Raw genomic sequence first — 22,252 nt, 5'->3', positions numbered from 1 at the left:
TGATTGCCAACAGGAAACAGTGGGTTCGAGGCCAGAGCGGTAGAGCTGGGGCAAAACCCCCCGCTCCCGCCAGCGTTCAGCCGCGTCCAGTGTGGAGACCCCCACCACCAACCCCATACCCCAGAGGAAGCGAGGAGGTGCCGATGCAGTTGGGCAACGTGCGTCCCAGACTAGATGCCGCCGAGAAGGCCCGTCGTCAACGCTTAAACCTCTGTTGGTACTGCGGGAACGGGGGCCACTTCGCCAGAGAGTGCCCAGCCAAAGGGAAGCCCGCCGCCCGTCTTGCGGCGGCGTCCTCCACGGAGACGAAGGCGTCTGAGGCGGCTGGCACACAGCCGGCGGGGGAAGCCAACGACCGGGCGTAGAGAGGCTCGCCAACCCGGTCAAAAAACCCATTCAAGAGCCGCCAACCGGGGTCCTGTTCCTTCTAGTGGTCACCTTATGGTCAGCAAAAAGGGGACCCGTCATGATCCACGCCATGATAGACTCCGGAGCCACCAACAATTTCATTGATAGAGAGTATGCCGACTCTCTGGGATTACAATATCATGACTTCAAGAATGCCCGTGTGGTGCAAGCCATAGACGGCCGCCCCCTCAAGACGGGCCCCGTAAGTCAGTGGTCGGAGCCCACCAGGATGTGGATAAGGGAACATATGGAAGAGATTTCCTTCTTTGTTACCGAGGTTCCCCATTTCCCTGTGATTTTGGGAATTCCATGGCTGACTCTCCACGACCCTAGCATCTCCTGGTCCAACAGAGAACTGCAGTTTGCTTCACAGTACTGCCAAAACCATTGCCTCGTAGCCAAGGTCTGCCATACCACAGACACCGAGCCCATCATCACCCTGCCCAAGAAGTACTCCGAGTATTGGGATGTATTCAATGAAAAAGAAGCCGAGAAATTACCCCCACATAGACCTTATGACTGTGCCATTGACCTGGTGGAGGGGGCCCCGATCCCGCGAGGGCATCTATACTCCCTGACTGAACCGGAGCAAGAAGCTCTCAGGGAATTCATAGAGTCAAACCTTCGTAAGGGATTCATTAGACCCTCTCAATCCCCAGCCGCCTCCCCAGTGATGTTTGTGAAGAAGAAGTCAGGGGAACTACGCTTGGTGGTGGACTACAGAGCATTGAACAATATCACCAAGCGGAACAGCTATCCCCTGCCCTTAATCTCGGATCTACTGGATCGGCTTCGAGGAGCCAAGGTTTACACCAAGCTGGATCTTCGGGGGGCTTACAACTTAGTTCGCATCAGAGAAGGGGACGAGTGGAAGACCGCCTTCCAGACCAAATTCGGATTATTCGAGTCCCGAGTTATGAATTATGGATTATGCGGAGCTCCCGCAACGTTCCAGCATTTTGTCAATGACATTTTTCAGGACTATCTAGATAGGTTCTTGATAATCTACCTGGACGATTTTTTGGTGTTTTCTAGATCACAATCAGAACATGAGAACCACGTCAAAATGGTGTTACAACGATTGCGGGATCATGGACTTTATGCCAAGCTGGAAAAATGCGCTTTTGATCTACAAGAGGTAGATTTCCTTGGTTACCGTATCTCACCTCTAGGGCTCTCCATGGATCCAGCCAAGGTTTCAGCAGTATTGGAATGGCGGGCGCCAACTAACAAGAAAGAGGTGCAGCGATTCTTGGGGTTCGCGAACTATTACCGCAAGTTCATTCCAGATTTTGCCCGCTGGTCTGACCCAATCACTAGCTGCATTCGTGGAAAACAGCCCTTCCGCTGGACTGATCAAGCAGAGAAAGGGTTCCAGCAACTAAAGAAATTATTCACGTCTCAGCCAATCCTTCAGCACCCAGATCCTGGAACCCCTTTTGTTGTGCAAGCGGACGCCTCTGATGTGGCAATTGGGGCTATACTCTTACAACCGGTGGGAGACCACCTTCATCCTTGTGCCTTTTACTCCCGTCAACTAACCGCACCAGAGAGAAATTACACCATTTGGGAAAAGGAACTATTGGCCATAAAGGCAGCCTTTGAAACTTGGAGACATTGGCTAGAAGGGGCCAAATTTCCCATTGAAGTCCATACTGATCATCGGAATCTAGAGCATCTAAGAACTGCCCGCAAACTAAATCAGAGGCAACAACGTTGGGCTTTATTTTTTGAACGTTTTAACTTCCAGATTCATTATGTAACCCCAGCTCAAACTAAGCAAGCAGACGCCCTGTCACGTAAACCGGAATACGCTGCAGGACGCAAGGAGACCTTTGAATCCCAACTATTACAGCCCGAGAACTTTGCCACGCTCACAGTGGGGAACACCAAATCCACTCTCATTGATTCAACTTCCCCTACTCCTGGACCCCTCTGTGCTCAAGAAATCAGGGCTAGTCAACAAGCAGATGCCTGGGCGCAGGACCAACTTCGTCAAGGACTACAATTTCCCTTCTCACTTAAGGATGGACTGCTTTGCTATAGAAATCATGTTTATATCCCACCAGGGCAGGGCAGGGAAAAAGCACTTCGCCTGTGCCATGACTGCAAGCCAGCAGGGCATTTCGGACTATTTAAAACCATGCATTTGATCCTAAGAGATTTCTGGTGGCCCAAGATCCGCAAGGATGTGGAAAAATATGTCAACACCTGCCCAGTGTGCCAGCGCTCCAAGACAAGACGGGAGAAGCCCTCAGGGCTTCTGCACCCCCTTCCTACTCCATCTCGCCCATGGGAAATAATCTCTGCAGATTTCATCACTGACCTACCACCTTCCTGTGGATTCACCACGATCCTAGTGGTGGTGGACCTTTTCACCAAGTTAGCCCATTTCATTCCCTGTGAAGGCCTCCCCACGGCCAAAGAGACTGCAGATCTATTCCTCCAACATGTTTTCAGACTACATGGATTACCCAAGAGTTTGGTCACAGACCGTGGATCTCAATTCACCTCTCGTTTCTGGAAGGCACTACAAAAACTATTGGGCATAGACTCTCGTTTATCTTCAGCTCATCATCCTCAAACAGATGGGCAAACGGAGCGCACCAATGCCACTTTGGAACAGTATCTTCGCTGTTATGTAAACTACCAACAGGACAATTGGGCTTCTCTATTACCACTGTCAGAGTTTGCCTACAACAATGGAGTTCAAGCTTCTACAAAAGAAACGCCGTTCTTTGCAAACTACGGCTTCCATCCACGTTTCTTTCCCCCTGTCATTGAAACTTCAGAAGTCCCCGCAGCAGAAGATTGGCTGCAGGAACTCACAGCGGTGCAACAACTTTTGCTCCAACAACTAGACCAAGCCAAGGAGGACTATAAACGTCACGCGGACAAACATCGCCAACCGGGCCCCGAAATCAAGGTAGGAGATCGGGTTTTTCTGTCCACTCGCTTTTTGCCCTCCCATCGCCCTTGCCGGAAGTTGGATGCCCGTTTCATTGGTCCTTATCCAGTGGTGGCACAACTTAACCCCGTGACTTTCAAACTCCAACTTCCGCGTTCAATGCGCATTCACCCAGTGTTTCACCGCTCCCTGCTCCTTCCGGCGGATGGTGTGCGTCCTGATACAGACCAACTGGCCCCCCCTCCTGTTTTGATGAATGGGGAGGAGGAGTTCGAGGTTGAGGACATTTTGGATTCTCGCTTTCACCGCCGCCGCCTGCAATATCTCATTGACTGGGTGGGTTTTGGCCCTGAGGAACGCTCTTGGGAAGACACCTCTGCAGTCCATGCTCCTGATCTAACCCGTCGCTTTCATCAGACCTATCCCGCCAAGCCGCGACCTCGCGCCTCGGGGAGAGAGTCCCAGGTTGGGAGGGGGCTTGAGGAGGGGGATAGTGTGATGACTCATGGGCCTTGTAGTCCTGCTCATGACATTGTGATGCCTGATGATGAAGAAAACTTGGGTTTTTTACCTTCCCAGTCAGAACTGGAATCTTCTCAGCCAGATCTTTCCCAGGCAGATCTGGGAACCTTGCACCTGCAAGAAAGTTGTGTCCCAGAAGTATGTCAAACAAACCCTGAGCCTACATCTCCCGTGTTCTCTCGCCATGAGTTTTGTAAACAACAGAGGGGTTTGGAAGCAGCTTCGCGCAGGAGTGCTAGAATAGCAGCTAAGAATGTAGCCAATTAAGTCTGCTTTTCGTGAGAATCTTTAAGGAGTCAAACATCTGGTCTCAGAGCTTAGCTTTCGTTTCTGGTTCCCAGAGAACTGCTTCGGCGGGAAAGTTAGACTCTATATAGGTGTTTTACCCGCGTAGTAACTTCGCGGAGTCAATTCGTCAGCCTCCGGAGCGAGTTGTGTCTGGACAGCGCGCTCCGATCCAAGCCTCGTTCCTGCTCAAGCCTTGCCCTTGTTTCCAGCCTTCGCTCCTGTTTCCCAGCCTTTGTTTACCTACGGACCTTGCCTTGTTTCCCAGGACTAAACCTTGCCTTGTTTCACGGATTTTACCAAGTTATTCCACGTTACCTTGTTCTTGTTCCACGTTACCTTGTTCCACGATTCAAGCCTTGTTTCAAGTATCAAGTTATTTCCTAGCCTTGCTCAAGTTCATGGACTAAAGGACCTTGCCATCTCCCCTCACTTTGCCTGGCAAAGTGAGTGTTTCGGTTATTGGATTACAACTTTGGACCTTAACATTTCATATTGGACATTGCTTTTTTGGACTAATTTTGACCTTTCCTGAAAGGTCTACTTCTGGACTATTTCCTACACTTGCTTTTATTAACTTTATATATTCCCTTAATAAAGATATTAGATAGATTCTGGCCTCTGTGTATGGTTATTGGTGCCTTTGCAGCCTGGGTCGTGACACTTAATGAAAAATATTTTATCAAAATTCTGCATGTTTATGTAAAATGTCAGAAAGTTGTACTGTGAAGAAAGGGCTACTAACTAGGTTTGGTCCAGACTCTCTTTGTCTGTCAGTAGAGCAAATACATTAGTAAAATAGACTCCCTCGCCCTGCTAACCTCTGGCAGCTGAATCTTGTCGCACTCACCCACAAATCTGTATCAGAAAGCAGCTCTTTAGAGCAGATTTGGAATGGAGGACTGGAAGTCATTCTGTGAATGAAAACTGATGTGATGTTGGATGGAAGCCATGGGCAGCTAGCTAGGGTCTTTATCAAGATGACAATCAGGTGCCCTCCAATATCATTTCACTGGAAGTACCAACAGCCCTTGTCACAATCTGGAGGGCCACATGCTCACCACACAGACCTGGAAGTAGATTTACTGAATGAATTACCAGTAGTTAGCCATGTTAATCACTGTTTACTCCATCCCATTGGTTTCAGTAGATCTACTTTGTATAAAAATGCTAGGAACGTCTGGGCATACTGTGTGCACTGGTCTAGGTTTATGTAATTGATACTATGACTTCAGTATTCTAAATCTGAAAAATTAATATCTGTGTAATCAAGAAAATATGTGGAATTTGTTATTTGGAGGACTAATAGTTGCCATACATCAGAGCCAACATAACAGCAATTACAAAAACCAGTGGTATGACTGAGAATTTGTAAGCAACCCATCTGCTGTGACACTAGAGCAGTGGTTCTCATCCTGTGGGTCCCCAGATGTTTTTGGCCTTCAACTCCCAGAAATCCTAACATCTGGTAAACTGGCTGGGATTTCTGGGAGTTCTAGGCCAAAAACATATGGGGACCCCAGGTTGAGAACCACTGCACTGGGGGATTGTGCAGAAGGGGGAAAAATGACAGTACTGTATTTGACTATAGGAAGAGGTTTAGTTGTAATGTGTGGAAAAGCAAATCTATTTCAGAGAACCTATTATCAGATAATAGTATTTTTCCTTCCTCAGTAATTCAATAATATAAATCATACAAATGCCCATTAGCATACAGCAACTCCTTTGAGACACTCTTACCTTAATGATGCCCAGTTGTTCTGGCAGTTAAATAAATCATATACCATCCTTTTGCTTTTGTTATGTGCCTTTAAGTTGAATCTGACTTATGGAGACCTTTTTACAGTGTTTTCTTGACACCCCCCCCCCCAGGTGGTTTGTTCTTGCCTTCCTCTGAGGCTGAGAGATTGTGACTTACCTGAAATCATCCGGGGAGTGTCCATGCCTGATCGAGGTTTTGAACCCTAGTCTCTCGTATTACAAGTCTACCATTTAAACCACTGTACCACACTATGCTACCAAATATCATTTGAAACATAATGAATAATTTGGGGATTTCTGCACTGGGATTAAACATTAAGACATCTGAACAGTTGCAGTTTAGAATTCTGCTTATACTGAACAACCTAAGGTTGGTTCAAGGAAAGCCAAGTGTAAAGATGGATGAAGAAATTCAGTGAAGTTTATATGTGGCAGAAATTTAATATAGTATTCCAGAGCCTGAAAGACAGAATCTATAGGAATTTTGCACACAACTTGAATGTACAATTTACTGTCAGTGTTAACCTGGCTCCTCTTCCATCAAGCACACCAAAGCATTAGTAATACAGCTTGACACACCTTCAATATGTATATTCATCACTACATGCTCAGTTTAGATAGCTGAAAATAGAATGGCACAAAATGAAAGAAGTACTTAAAATGAAATTAAAAGGCCTACCTGGTAGTTAGAACATATACTTCGTCTTCAAGAGCTTTGTTATTAATTTCTAGTATGGGTAGCCAATCTTTCTGTAGAAGTGCAGGAAGCTTAGAAAAAAGCAACCAAATAAAAAAGCAGCAGTTTAATGGTTTAACAAAAGTTGATTAAAAACAACTAAATGCTTCTTTCTAATGCATTAACCTGTCAAAGTTTTCTGGGACAAAATATTTTCATTGTTTATTTCTTTTTAAGAGGATAGAATTAGGCATATGAATTTATGCTTGGCTGGTATTCCCAATAGTGTTGATGGTGAGGCTCTGGATATAGTTATGTAGGCACAGACTCTACTGAACATTCTCATTTCCAATTTTTTGATGAAGTAAACAATATCTTAGACAAAAAAACAGTTCTGTGTCTACAGAGTTTTATGGACATTTCACATTAATGGTTCGTTGCTAAGGGACAAATTTCTGCCTCAAAAGCAGAATGTCACTGAAGGCTATAATGAAAGACCAGCAAAAACAAAACTCAGTCATCAGTCTGGCAAACACTGAAAACAATTAAATTGCTATTATTGTGCAGGAAATGCATAGTATGCTGGTTATCCCAGTAAACCTTGGTTTCTCTTATAGGTGGTGCTTGGCATTTCTCATTTAATGTGAAATTCTACCCTCCTGATCCTGCCCAACTTTCTGAAGATATTACCAGGTATTCTAACAGTCTTCTTCATTTCTTCCTTAAAGCATGTTGATAATAATAAACCAACAGTTTGCCCTGTACTGTCAGATGATCACTACTACTCTATTGGCATCAGTTCAATGGAAGAAAAAAATAATAGGTGTAACTCCCTCTCCTTTCCTCTCTTAAACACAAATTGAACTTTATCTCTTGTTGCACTCTAGCACTGGAACACCCTTTCACCCAAAACACACCAGAGTTTGGTAATCAAATAAAAGAATGTTTATTTTTTAAATTATGTAAAAAGGGAAAAGGGGAAATCCAAAGTAGTCAATAGAGATATAAAATCCAATGCACAGAAGAAGCCAGAGTTCAGTAGCAATAATCCAAAAGTGCTAGGTTAAAACAAAAAGCCAAGGAATCTAAAACTATAGAATTAACCCAAAGGTTTATCAGTGAACATGAAAACAAGAACTTCTCCAAGGTAAATTCTCCAAAGATACAGAGGCATAAATAGGAACATGAAACAGGAATCTTGACAATACAGGAACCATGAACTGGAAATCATAAACAGGAGACTGATCTCCTTTAGCAACGTTGTTTCCTCTGAAAAGCCTGAAAGTAAACCACTTAATTTAAGCTCTGCAAGCCACCCATAACATTATGCCTCACACATCTGGATTTTTGGGTCTTATCTCGAAGTCTCTGAGAAAATCTGGTTTGCTGGCTTTTCACACCCTGCGTTCTTAGGTTTAATCTATTCTCCCTCGAAAACTCATCCCCTTCCCAAAGCCTTTTCTCAAGGGAACTGGTACTCTCATTTTCCTTTTTTGCCTGGGAACAAGCTGAAGAATCCAAAACATCAGCATCATCTGCATGCAGTTTCCTCCAAACACTCAGCCTCCTCACTTTGAAACCCATTATCCCTCTCATCCTCTGAACTTTCAGAAAAATCCTCTGATGCTTGCCAGACTAGAACAGCTCTAATAACATGTTACAGTATCACATCATCCTACACTTGTTCCAGATGGGGCAGAAAGAGAAAGTATAGCAGCAGAAATCTCAGTTTCAGGGAATTCATTATCATTTTGGATATAATTTTTAGTTCCTCCCTTGCTCAAATATACAAGGCCAATTAATGCTATACAAGTATCACCAATTTTATTGGAACTGTACACCACAGTGTTAGAACCTATGATTTCCTATCATTTTCTTTCTCACCCCAGCATAATATGTTCTTGGGAAGGGGTGGGAAATGGGCACAATCAAACACCAGTGGGGAACCTTGTTGAAAAGATCTTTCTGAATTCTCTTGGATCATTTTGAGAAGATTTTGAGTTGTTGATGATAAAATTCAGAAAAACCTAGTTCCCTATTTAGGAAATCTCCTAAAACCAAGCTGCAGAGATTTTAGTAATCCCTAATTGTGATGGATGAATTAATGGAATTATTGATCCATAACATAGTGACCTAAGAGAGTGATGCATTGATAGATTTAACAGGGAGAGAGCATAAAAGAGAGAAAGTTATACTTTGTTCAAACTTAACCATAAGTAGCAGAAGAAAAATAGGTTAGAATTTCAATGGAGAACAGCTGTGTCAAAAAATCAAGTGGAAAGTTTGAGGGTAGTATATAGTTTTTTATAGCTTTAGGACTAATATTCAAATTCCAGATATGCATTAACTTATTTCATAAATCTGCTATTCTTTGTTTAATCAAAGTGTCAAGCAAAGGACACTGAGTTACATATGGACTTCAACTGCTTTTGAATTGCTATAATTTGTACCTTACTTGTATATATTTGTGGAGATGTTGATAATTTTTTATTGTTTACTCTGGTGCAGGTATTACCTCTGTCTACAGCTAAGAGATGACATTGTTTCTGGACGACTGCCATGTTCTTTTGTTACACTCGCACTTCTGGGTTCCTACACAGTTCAGTCAGAGCTTGGAGATTATGATCCTGATGAGTATGGAAGTGATTATGTCAGTGAATTTCGCTTTGCACCAAATCACACAAAGGAACTGGAAGATAAAGTAATAGAGCTTCATAAAAGTCACAGGTAAGGAAAGCAGTGAAAAATGAACAGATGTAACATGACACTTTGAAATTTAATTCAAGAAAAATGTATTGAATTTTCAGTTTTTAAAATGAATAAAATAATTAATGGCCTATTTAATAGACCCCCTGGTGGTGCAGCAGATTAAACCACTGAGCTGCTGAACTTGCTGACTGAAAGGTCAGTGGTTTGAATCTGGGGAGCTGGGTGAGCTCCCGCTGTTAGTCCCAACTTCTGCCAACCTAGCAGTTTGAAAGCATGCAAATGAGAATAGATCAATAGGTACCATTCCAGCAGGAAGGTAGCGGCGCTCTACGGACAACGCTGGCTCCTCAGCTTAGAAATGGAGATGAGCACCAACCCACAGAGTCGGACATGACTAGACTTAATGTCAGGGGAAAGCCTTTACCTTTATCTTAATGGTGCTGGCTATTTAGCTTAAATCATAAGTTGTATGAAATGTTGTTATCTCTCATTTAAAATCATATGAAGAATGTTATGTTCCAGGAAACTATATTTTTGCATGTGTTTTAAATATTTTTATCCCAATGACTTTCTTTAGGGGAATGACACCAGCAGAGGCTGAGATGCATTTTTTGGAAAATGCCAAAAAATTGTCCATGTATGGAGTAGACCTTCACCATGCAAAGGTAATGACAGACAAAGTTCTGATTCAATTCACGGGCTTGATAAATTCTCCTTCATACCCCACATTGGCAAATATGTTGCTTTGTTTATGGGTATAAAGAGAAATGTATCAATGCATTTATGGTACTGTATTTCATACCCATTTTAGTTTTCTCCTTGCTGTGTATATTGCTGATGATCTACAGCAATACTTATAACTGTGGAGGACTAAATCTGAAATATGACGTATATAGCTCTGTAAGTCATTTAGCATGTTAGACTTGGTGTAAAAAATTTTTAAAAACTGGCAACCATGTTCTTATAGCTCTGACATTTAGTTTTGTCACTCGTATGGGAGCAGACTTTCACGGTGTGTGCCAGTCAAACCCCTGTGCAGAACAGCTACAGAGTGGGAAGAAGAGAGATGGAGTGCAGATTGGCAGTATACACAACTAAATAACTGTTGGAGCCTAAAACTACTTGTTAGACTAGCTATCTCAAAACAACCAGATGTTTGATGAAGAAAATACATATGATTGTAACAAGGTGATTGAGATGTGTGTGTTTATATAGATGTATTAGTCTGTGCAGTGAATCCAACAGTTGCTTAAATTCAGCATTTTTCCTCCTTATAGAGCTAGCTTGTGAGCTCACAGGGCAAGGGAGATTACCTCCTCCCATTTCCACCAGATTTGCTTCTCCACAAGTAGTAATCCTGTGTGGATACTATCCCAAAAATCTTGCACATCTGAATGACTGATAAATTTTATATGGCGTAAACTTTGCCCCACAGTCCACTATAACAAATAGTGCTGTTTTTTCAACTGTTACAGGTTCTTAATATATGGTTAAGTGGTAGAGTGCAGGTATAGGAAAGGACACTATAGTACAATTCAATTTACCTATTTTAAGATTTTGGGAAGTAGTGTGACATAGTGGTTTGAGCGTTAAGTGACCTTGGGCAAGTTACATTCTCAGCCTTAGAGGATGGGAAAGATAACTCCTCTCTGAATAAATCTTGCCAAGAAAGCCACATGATAGGTTGCATGATGGAGCAAATCTGATGCCAAAAGCCAATAAAATGTGTACGTATGTGAGAATACATGAATGAAGGAAGGATGGTTGCTACCTGAAAATTCCTTTTTAAAAAAAACAAAAAACACAGTCACTATTGAAAATTGAAACGAAACACTATTTAAATGATATAAATATATAACTGAAAAACAAAGATCTTAAAAAGAAACCTTATCTTGCTTCTTGTATTCCCCGCCCCTCTTTTTCCCCTCCATTTTTAGGATTCTGAAGGTGTTGAAATCATGTTAGGGGTTTGCGCAAGTGGCCTTTTGATATATCGTGACAGATTAAGAATAAACAGGTTTGCTTGGCCCAAGGTTCTCAAAATTTCATACAAGAGAAATAACTTCTACATCAAGATCCGACCAGGTGAAGTAAGTGGATTTCAATGAACTGAGTGTCTTCCTTATTCGTTGTTACAAAATTGGCAGTTCCTTAAGTCTGTAGAGTTGCATTTTGATTTGAAAATGAGTGCACCAAATACTTGCTGAGCTTTGAATATTTATTACAACCTGGCTTTCTATCTTGTTTCTTCTGTTGGCTCAAATTATCTTCTCTTCTCCACAATAAAAGATAAAGGGTGGCAGGCAATATTTGTATTTGTACAGATATCAGGACTATAACTCTGCAAGTGTCAGACTAAATATGACATATTTTATGCAGATAACAACTGAGTAATAGTTATGATATTTAATTACCTTTTCTTTATATATAAGGAATTTAACTAATGTACTGCATATTCATTCATACATATATATTTTGCATCGTTGTATTCAATTACATAATCATTAAATATTCTTTTAAGAATTTAGTCACACTCAAAAAATCAAATTAAAATTACATGGGCAGTTATACATTTAGAATAATCTGGCCATTCTTACAGTGGCCTTCTTGTTTGTTTAAATGTAATGTATTTGCACAGATATGGAAATATTTATGAAAAAATATGGATAAAGTACTCTGTGTAGAAATAAATGTTCTTTTCTTTTCTAGTTTGAACAATTTGAAAGCACAATTGGGTTTAAATTGCCCAATCATCGTGCTGCAAAGCGTCTATGGAAAGTATGCGTTGAGCATCATACGTTTTTCAGGTAATAAATTTCATATAAAAGATTTATATTAAAATAACAAAAAAGAATAAATTGTTTAAAATGTTTTTAACATGTTTCTTGGCTACTGGTATTTCAGAGAAATTTCGTTGCTCCTCATTATTGTTTAACAGTGAAGCTATAATTTTACTTTTACTTAATGAAATAAAGCAGTTTGAGCTTATTATATACTAGTGTGATACATGTTTATATCACGAATATTCTTGTAAAGTAAAATTTTGCAATTACTAGTTAAGCCAAAATTAATATATATTGTCATATCCAATTGAGTAAGATTCCCTTATTGTTGCACTAGGCCCTGGAGCCTATTTTCACCACAAACCACACACAGCCCAGGTAATTCAATAAATAATGTTTATTAAAAGCAGAGTATATAAAAAGCAAGCAAATTAAAGAGGGAAGCAAAGTTCAAAAGGTTATTTCCATGAAAGTCAAGAGTCCAAAAATCCATTCAAAGACAGTCTGCAAACTCATTAGACAGAGTTATCCAAAGGCGAGGTAACATGAATCTGGAAGCAAGAACAACTTAAGACATGAAAACATGAATTCCAAGAACACTGGCCCCTCCCAAAAATTAAGCTCTTCACCTGAATGCAGCGTTGCTCTCACGAAGAGTGTATCACCAGAAACCCCTTTAAAAAGCTTGAATCCTTCTTGTAACATCATTTCTCGTACACCTGCTTTTCTGCTCCTTATCTCTAATTCTCTGGGGAAAGCGAGTCTGTCTTTGATGCATGCCCTGTTTCCACAACTCCAATCGCCTTGACCTAGACAAACATTCATCTCCCACATTTCTCTCAGCCTGTACTTCTGGCAGGTTCCCATGGGAACAGTTATTGCTTTCTTTAGTCTCTTGGGAACTGCCAGGAGATTCCAAAACAACTCTCCCTGAGCTGCTTCTATTCTCTGGGCCTTCTGAATCTCTCCCAGCATCCCATTCCTCCTCATCTGAACACTCAGAATCAGGCTACAACACTTATCATTTTCTGATTAATATTATCTGTGATACTGTACCTGAATATTCCTTGTCTAAGAAAATGCTATGCAATGCATGGGATTGCCACAAGTTGATCGACTACTTGAAGGACACACACAATAAACATGGAGAACTGTATTGCTATTGATGTGGGAGAATAGCTGTTAGAAAAGTTTGTTTCAGTCTAAAGTTTGATCACTATTTAAATATCTACTAGAGAATACTGATTCTACAGTGAAGGGTTCATTTTTGGCAAATCCTGTATTTCAGACATTTCTTCATACAAGTCGAGAATCCCTCATCTGAAATGCTAGGGCCCAGAAGTGTTTTGGATTTCAGATATTTTTAATTTTTGAATTTCTGTATTTGCATGCATAATAAGGTATCTTGGGAGTGGAACCTAAGTTTAAACTCAACATTTATTTATGTTTAGTAGATGTCTTGTGCACATAGCCTGAAGGCCATTTTGTATACAACACTTTTCATAATTTTGTGAATGAAACAAGGTTTGTGTACATTGAACCATCAGAAAGCAAAGTTGTCACAATTTTAGCTATAATGTGGGCAATTATAGATTTTGGAGTATTTTAGATTTTGAAATTCCAGATAAGGAATGCTCAGTCTGCAATACAGAGAGATCAAAGTATCTGTGTAAATGCATAGCATGTATACTACATAAAATCAAGGAAATCAGTATCACACTAAATTGCAGGATAGGTGTGTGTGAGAGAGATTTTCTTTAGATTGGCTGTTGACATATTGTAAATGGCATAATTATTGTTTGACAAAGATTTTGAAGTATCCAGCTGTTAACGAAGTGTTGAATATACTTCATGATACCATGCCATACTCAGGCTGCAACTTTTTGTCCATTTACCCTGAAGTCAGCCCCATTCTTGTGTATCTCATGTCAGTTCCAATGTATAGTGGGCCTAAGGTGGACTTAGCCTAGGCTTTTCTTAGCAAGATTTATTCAAAGGAGATTTGACATTGCTTTCCCTATTTATTTATTTATTTATCTATCTATCGTGTCAGAAGTGAATTGAGGATACAGTTATAATGTGTTTAAAAACACAAACAAAGTTAAAACTTGGCATTATACTAGATTTCCTTTGATCAGAAGCTGGCTACTTGGAGTGCCTCTGGTGTCACTGTGAAAAGGTCCTCCATTGTGCATGTGACAGGGCTCCAGTTGCAGTGTAGTAGGTGGCCAGTGGTTTGCTCTTCTCCGCACTCGCATTTCATGGACTCCACTTTGTAATCCTATTTCTTAAGGTTGGCTCTGCATCTCGTGGTGAAGGGGTGCAGTCTGTTCAGCACCTTCCAAGTTGCTCAGTCTTCCGTGTATCCAGGTGGGAGTCTCTCATCCGGTAACAGCCATGGATTGAGGTTCCGGCTTTTACCCTGCCACTTTTGGACCCTTGCTTGCTGAGGTGCTCCTGCGAGTATCTCTCTGGATCTTAGGAAGCTGTTTCTTGATTTAAAGTATTGGCATGCTAGCTGATATCTGAACAGAGGATGGGCCGGAAATGTCAGTGCCTTGGTCCTTTCATTACAGGGTGCTACTTCCCGACGGATGTCAGGTGGTGCAATACTGGCTAAACAGTGTAATTGCTTTCCCTGAGGCTAAAAAGAGTGTAACTTGCCTAAGGTCACTTAACAATTGAGTAGATTTTTAAACATTGGTCTACCAGAATCCTAGTTGAAATTACTACACAAAACGGCCTCTCAAATGTGTATAAATTGGTGTAGGATTGTTTTATGCCACAATATATTTCTTCATTTCAGGTATAGTAAAATCTAGACTTAAATACATGTTTTAAATTTAAAAACACCAACCATTTTTCATAGTTAATCTGTATGATGTCATTCTAGGCTCCTGCACCCAGAGGCTCCTCCCAAAAAATTCCTTACACTGGGCTCTAAGTTTCGCTATAGCGGAAGGACACAAGCCCAGACAAGGCGAGCCAGTGCCCTCATTGACCGCCCTGCACCTTACTTTGAGCGTTCATCAAGCAAACGGTACACTATGTCTCGCAGCCTAGATGGGGGTAAGATATTAATAATGACCTTTATTTGGATTTCTAGCACAATTCCTTTGTTTCCTTCTAAAGAAAGCACTTTGTAAACATCTTGTAATTTCATGTCCCTTGAATTTCTGCTGGATGACATTTGTAAGTATATGCATGACATTTGATTCGTTATGAGCTGACCATGAAATAAATATCAGCCTCCTGCTTTTCCTGGCGTGTTTTGTGTAGCAGTACACAAAAACTAAGGAGTAAACCTCTATCCCACCCCACCTGTTCCTTTAAACCCTAGTTTCCTTCTGCTATTGAAATCCTTACCTTCCTTTTTCTTTTCTTTAAAAAAAAACTCTAACTTTTTTCTCACCCTGAGCCTGTTCTCCATTTTTTCATAATGCTCTAGCCTAGTGGTTCTCATTCTGTGGGTCCCCAGATGTTTTGGCCTTTAACTCCCAGACCACTGCTCTAGCCAAAGATGCCTTAACACTCATTAGGTGCTTATCACATATAAAAATAGTCATTAGAATACTTTTTCTTTACCAGATTAGTATTGGTTAATTTTTTAAAAAGAAAAATGGACTTTTATTATTTAAGTGGCCTGTGGTATTCTTAAGGGAAGGTGGCAGATCCATTAATGATACAAGTCTTGAACTCATTCGTCTGAGACTGAAATTCCAAATTTTATTGGTTTTTTTCCACAAGTTCCTGGGCCTTTTGATCATACATGCTGAGATAGCTCTTAATGGCCATCAAGCTGGCTTCAAGTTATGGCAGCCCTATACACAAGAGGTCTTCCTGGCACCCTGTTATTACAGGCTTGCAACATGTCTTCAAACACAGAGCCACTGCCTTTTGATTGAATCAATCCCCTCTAATATGACCTGGCTTTATAATTTTTTCTGATGAGCCATGTCATATCATGCTATGTTCAAAATAGAATAGCTTCAACTACATTTTGGTTTCAAGGGAGACTTCAGGCTTGATTTGCTCTAGGACCAAGTGTTTCATGAACCCTCCTCCAGCAACATATTTCACATGAGTTGATTCTCTTCCTGTCAGATTTCTTCACTGTCCAACTTTCACAACCATTTGTAGAATTTGGTAATACTGTCAGATGGATGATATGCCCCTTAGTGTGGCGGAGGCTCGTTCTTTGGAGGCTTTTAAGCAGAGGCTGGATGGCTATCTGTCAGGGGTGCTTTGAATGCAATTTTCCTGCTTCTTGGCAGGGGGTTGGACTGGATGGCCCACGAGGTCTCTTCCAACTCTATGATTCTGATATCAAAATTGGTACTTGACAATCACATATATGATAACTTAATTTTTTATTATATAAACTATATTTTTCTTAGATAGCATCATTGATTCATCTCTTCCTCAAATTATTTTTTGACCCAATAGACAATAAAGTGTCCAGAGAGTCTTTTTTAAGGGTTTACTTTTTAAAAAATCATTCAGCATAAAGTTCTCTAGATGTTTCCTTTGTGATATACCAAATGGTTTATACCTGGTGCAGTTGATTGCACCATTCAGTAAATTAGCCTCAAGTATATATTTTCTCTTTTCTACAAATAAATATTTTTACCAAGCTTTCAGAAATATTTGTAGGGCATGGCATTTACAACACTTGCTTACATAGGCTTGTATTGGATGAGATGAACAAAACTCCTCAGTTTTTAACTTTTCTTAACTTTTTCTATTGCTGACAGAAATTAGGAATTTACTGTTTTTAGAATTAACCAGCCATGGTGCTATAAAATATAAACTTGCCTAGCCAATTGTCAGTATAATATTATTTAACTGCAGACAAATAATAAGCATGTTACCTGCTATTCAAAAGTTGTAATTCAAAAGTCAGTACTTTTAAATTGAATGTAGCTGTGAAGATTTCATGAACTTGGAAAAAAGCAGGTACTCAGGATTGTTGAGAGCCAATGGAAAAATATGTGAGCCAAATAAATTAGTGTTAATCCCTATTGCTACTAGCTGAAATTGATAACATGGGTGCTTATCACTCATTAATGTTGATCCTTTGAGTACTAATACGCTTCCTGCTGGTTACCAAGCAACTTATGACCTTACTGCTGTGCATGCTTCTCAGAGAACAAATAGTTCTCAGCATTATTTTTCTTTTGATTGATTTGTAAAAAGCAAGTCTTTTGACAAAATGTTTTGTGAGGAATAAAAGGGCCATGGGATGCATTTATTTTTAATCACAGTTAGCTAGATAGATAGTTTATATCAGCCTTCACGTTTCATATCTAAACACAGAGTGTCTTAGACAGCAGTTTTCCCCAAAACTGGAAGTAAACTTCATTAAAAAGTCTGCTGAACGTACATCTCAGTAAGCACATTTAAGATTATACTGTAAGCACTTCCTAGCAAATTACATTTAGCTGCACTTTAAATATAGACTTACATTTGTCTGGACAGTAAATTGTCCTCTTACTATAGTAACCAAGAATCACATAGTCCTAATCAGATAAGATCGCGTGTGCATGTGATGATTTCATTACAGTTTATTGGACAGAGCATAAATCATTTTTAAAGGAGGGTGAAACTAAAAATAGGCATTGGATAGTCATCAACGTGAAAGAGGTATTTCACACCCAAAAATTGTGGAATGTATTCCTTGCTCAGACCGTGAACTGCCTATGGGTTTTAGATCTGCTAATCGGAGAGAGGTCCAGTAAACATAGAATGTATTTAAATTTTATTTTCAAGTAGAATGTAGATTTTTATTCCAAACTTTACATCAGATAATCTTAACACCTGAGAAAAAATTAATCAAATGATTTATTCAATCAAATGAACAAATTAATCAGATGAACCAGAACTATTACATACAAATTGCCAGTTAATTCAGTGCTATAAGTGGGTTTTGGCATTTAAAACATGTATCTTACTTGGATTCAGTTTGGCCTCCAGTGGGCTAAAAATGGAGGGCAGGCTAACCTACAAACACCTTGTGAAGTAGCTAGGTTGGAAACAGTAATGTTCACAAGACCATTCAATGACACTGATAACATCGTAAAAATCTCAACCTCAGTTTTCAGGGTTCAAACCAACACTCAAGAGCAGCCAGTCCATCACACTCTTGCAGAAGCACCTGAAAAGTCTTTCAGTGTCAAGTGAAATGGTTGTTTCTCTTCAGGCAAAATTCTTCTTGAACAAATGATGCATACAACTATTCCTAATATTCCTTTCAAAGCCATTGCTCTGTTCTCAGCTGGCATGCATGTATTTGCTTACAATTAAATAATGGTATGCAGTGTAGGCAATTATTTTATTATGTCATTTAAAGATTTTTAGGCTATTCTTCACTAAAATTATTAGTGTAGCATACAGGAATATAATGTTAAAAATATCAATATAAAAGTCCAGTGATATAAAAACAAAATAAAACACAGCTGAAAAATCCAGCAAACAATATGTTTTGATTCCTTCAAGTATGGAGCCAAAGAAAATTCACAGATCATTGGAATGAAAAAATAAAAATCTTGCTAAGTTCAGTACACACTTCAGAATCAATCATTCTGAGTCCTTTTAGTAGCAAACACCACTGAGGACTAAACTAAATTAATAGCTAACATTGTAAGACAGCCTGATCAGGGCTAAAGTCCTACTTGAATAAAAGAACTATGGCTTCTTGGTGCAATTAAGAGAAAGTTTCCATTGGGACCTAATTTGGGGCAAGACTAAATCATGGGCAAAAGGTTAGGGAAGCACCAATATGCTCAAGGCATGGCCCAGTTTGGTTCTCCTGCCCTCTGTTGTGATTTGTGTAATGTTGATAAAATTACGCAAAAATATACTACATGAACAGCATTATATCTAGTTCAGATCCCAGTGAAAGAAATCATATATTTAGAGCACAGATAAGAGATTAAAATATTTTTCATGCTAGAACAAATTATTCAGGAAGAAATCCTTTTGACTACTGGGAAAAAAAATACCTGCATAATTTATTGGTAATTCATTTTCCTTTATTCGTGTAATTATATGAATTGTGTCTTTAAGAGAGTTTGCATAGGTGTATCTAATACCATTCTGAAACAGCTAAATGGATTCAGTTTCTTTAGGTGGAAGAAATATGGAGTTAAAGAAAGAGTGTGATAGATAAATACTTTTGTATGTATGCAGCCTTACAATTTGGCACACGTAGTAACCGGTTGTATGTGTGATGGAACATGGTTGCCATTACTGCTTACAACTTTAAATTTGTCCACTACATCTTGTATGCTTCACAGATGCATATGAATTAAACAACAGAATCTTTCTGCTAGATCTCTACATTGTTTTTACATATTCAGTTTTCTAAAACCTTACCCCCTTCTCCCTTTCCAGTGGATTAGTAAATCTTTAGAATGACAGTATCTTGCATTTTGGCTTTGTTTGCACTGCATCTAATTACTAATACTAACTTTAAAACCCCTTACGTGCTGTGTTAATTGCTAGATCCATATTATTACTTGCATTCTTTTGTAGAGCGCTGAAGTTGTTTCAGTATTTTGATGTTAAGTACTCTATCAGCAAACAAACAAAAAAATTGAGAACATTTGCATGAGTGCGTGAATACATTTAAATCCTGAATATGATATGTGTGAGGCATACATATTTATATATTAACCAGATTCGTTTGCTAATTATTTATCAGTTATACATGTTTCTGCATGTTTTTGAAACATGACATGTTTAATTTTTTATTTGGCAAATAGGTTTACATTGCAATCCTATACTAACTTACTTATGAATAAGTCCGGTTGCGCAGCATAGAGGACTTATCTGTGAGTAGGAATGTTAAGGGTTGCACTGTTAACCCACATTTTATTTTCATTTAGCTTTGCAAAGTGATTTCTTTCAGATTTTACTTCTTCAAATTGTATTTGCTTTTAGCATCAGTGAATGAAAATCATGAAATATACATGAAGGATTCTATGTCTGCTGCAGAGGTTGGTACTGGCCAATATGCCACATCAAAGGGCATCTCTCAAACCAACTTGATAACCACTGTGACGCCCGAGAAAAAGGCAGAAGAAGAGAAGGATGAGGAGCAAATTAGAAAAAAGAAAGCAGAAGAACTCACTCCAATTTCAGCCAAGGTATAGTTTTGAGGATTTTATTCCATACTGCCGACTAAGTGTCATTTGACATGTCATAGCAGGTGTAATAAAAAGGAACATGAAAAAGGCCAGTAATCAGTATACAATATAATATGTATGTAATTCAATTCTGTTTTATTTCATTTATCCCCATGTGACTGGCTGTGAGAATTTAACACTATAGAATCAAAATGCCTTGTATCATTTTATAACAGCAGGAGGATCTCTGTAAGAAATGTAAATAGTTTTAGAGTTTAGAACTGTGGCCATTTTCACATTTTGTTTGATTTTTTTAGAAGAGAAGTTCAGTTTTTATATTCGTTTTTAAAGACTTGACTCACATTTGCATTGAGACCTTTATTTTAGTAGATTTTATGTAAAGTTTGGGTATTAAAGAAGTGTGTATGGAGTGTTACCTTTCTTCTCTTGATCTTTGACTGCTAGTGCTTCTAAGTACTCCTAGCATCCTTTAAACTATCATACATTTAAGTTAATATTTTTGTATTTCTCACCTTTCATCTCCTTACCACATTACATGTGGAATTGTGTGAACTAATTGCATAGTAAATCAATCTGCTTAGCAAGTCAATCCTTTCATAACTTACTGCACAAACGAGAGCAGGTAGAAGAATCTAACCCAAGAGCTTTAACACTGATAATACCCAAACACATATCAGTGCAATGTTCAGATTTCTCTCATTTAACAAGAGCAGGATGCTGCTTAGTGGAATTTGTCAATGTCAATCCTGCTTACAAAAGTTATTACCAAATATAGGACATGTACACCTTAGCTAGTATGTTTATGGTAATCAGAATACTAGATAGATTTGTTATCTTTCGTTTTGTATATTACTTCCACAAGCAGTCCTTGCAAAAACTCTGCATCTCAGATCTGATTGCTGTATCCAGCATGACTGGAATTGGCTGCTTGCACCAGTACAGTGCTTCCCAAAGATTATGATGACATTGTACCTTCTGTGACTGCTTTGCTTGTTGCCTAGTTCACGCAAATGGTACCTATTCTCAGTTTTCTTTTTACAACGTCTAAATTGATTTTTTAAAAACTTTGTTCTGCTAGCCAACTAGATTTATAATAAGAATAAATAAATGTGACAGCACTCAACTTTGCTCCTATAGTTCACTTACAAGATTAAAAAATGGAAGACACTTGCAATTGGACTGAAATAATTTATTGTGATGGAAGTTGTGCTTGACCTCAAATTTCTAGTGATTATGATTAAGACCAGAATCTAAAAGCATGCATCAACTAAGGAGGAAAGACCCATCTAGGAATATGTAGAAAATTGGAAAGTAACAGGGCTATTTTTAAATTGTTTTTACAAAAAAATAAGCTAGAATCTAAGCAGTAATGTGCATTCCAGAATAAACATTAATTGCGGTCCTTAAGGCCTAGTCAATTACTTCTGTGTGCATTCATCATTGTCATCATGTACAGTCAACATTGTTTCAGTTATATTATCTAAGAAATATCTAGATATAAGCAAAAAGATATATTTAGGTTCAAGTGAAGTTCAAGCACAAATCAATTCAGCATACTAGTAGGCTATGTTTGATGTCATGTTGGGAGAAAGGAAGGATATCAATTAATTTTTTGTCGTGTCAGGAGCAACCTGAGTTGCTTCTGGAGTAAGAGAATTGGCCGTCTGCAAGGACATTGCCCAGGGGACACCCGGATGTTTTGATGTTTTACCATCCTTGTGGGAGGCTTCTCTCATGTCCCCGCATGGAGCTGGAGCTGATAGAGGGAGCTCATCCGCACTCTCCTCGGGTGGGATTCGAACCTGGCAGCCTTCAGGTCAGCAACCCAACCTTCAAGTCACAAGGCTTTTATCCCCTAGGCCACCGGAGGCTCCATCAATTAAATACATTTCATTACTAATTTAATTTTTTTTAAGTAATTCAGAGGAGTTTGACGATTCAAACACAGATATTCAGCCTATTACTGGGTTGCTTTGGGCCTCATGTTTGAAATAAGGAGCAATAGGAATTAAATAAATAAATGGGTAGGAGAGAGCTGGTGCCAAGTTAAAGC

The 22,252-nt window shown here is 39.4% G+C and overlaps 2 protein-coding genes across 16 annotated transcripts in view; one reads left to right on the top strand and one right to left on the bottom strand.

Moving 5' to 3' along the window:
* Positions 1-22,252, bottom strand: part of LOC134298906 (uncharacterized) — a 76,620-nt gene that overhangs the window by 9,512 nt on the left and 44,856 nt on the right. The window contains exon 2 of the mRNA XM_062980492.1: positions 6,564-6,652. The gene's annotated coding sequence lies outside the window, so the exon portion shown is untranslated. The remainder of the gene's footprint in view (positions 1-6,563; positions 6,653-22,252) is intronic.
* Positions 1-22,252, top strand: part of epb41l3 (erythrocyte membrane protein band 4.1 like 3) — a 182,649-nt gene that overhangs the window by 125,841 nt on the left and 34,556 nt on the right. For 10 of the 15 annotated variants that reach the window (XM_062980480.1, XM_062980482.1, XM_062980487.1 and 7 more), the window contains 7 exons: positions 7,178-7,253; positions 9,069-9,287; positions 9,847-9,934; positions 11,207-11,359; positions 11,979-12,076; positions 14,946-15,121; positions 19,994-20,199. In XM_062980480.1, coding sequence (XP_062836550.1) covers positions 7,178-7,253; positions 9,069-9,287; positions 9,847-9,934; positions 11,207-11,359; positions 11,979-12,076; positions 14,946-15,121; positions 19,994-20,199 — 1,016 coding nt within the window. The remainder of the gene's footprint in view (positions 1-7,177; positions 7,254-9,068; positions 9,288-9,846; positions 9,935-11,206; positions 11,360-11,978; positions 12,077-14,945; positions 15,122-19,993; positions 20,200-22,252) is intronic. The other 5 variants (XM_062980489.1, XM_062980485.1, XM_062980483.1 and 2 more) reach the window with 1 other exon arrangement.

Source organism: Anolis carolinensis, chromosome 4 (genome assembly GCF_035594765.1).
Source record: "Anolis carolinensis isolate JA03-04 chromosome 4, rAnoCar3.1.pri, whole genome shotgun sequence".
NCBI lineage: Eukaryota > Metazoa > Chordata > Lepidosauria > Squamata > Dactyloidae > Anolis > Anolis carolinensis.
Note: the sequence above shows the minus strand (reverse complement) of the source record. Positions and strands in the feature narration are given on the sequence as shown.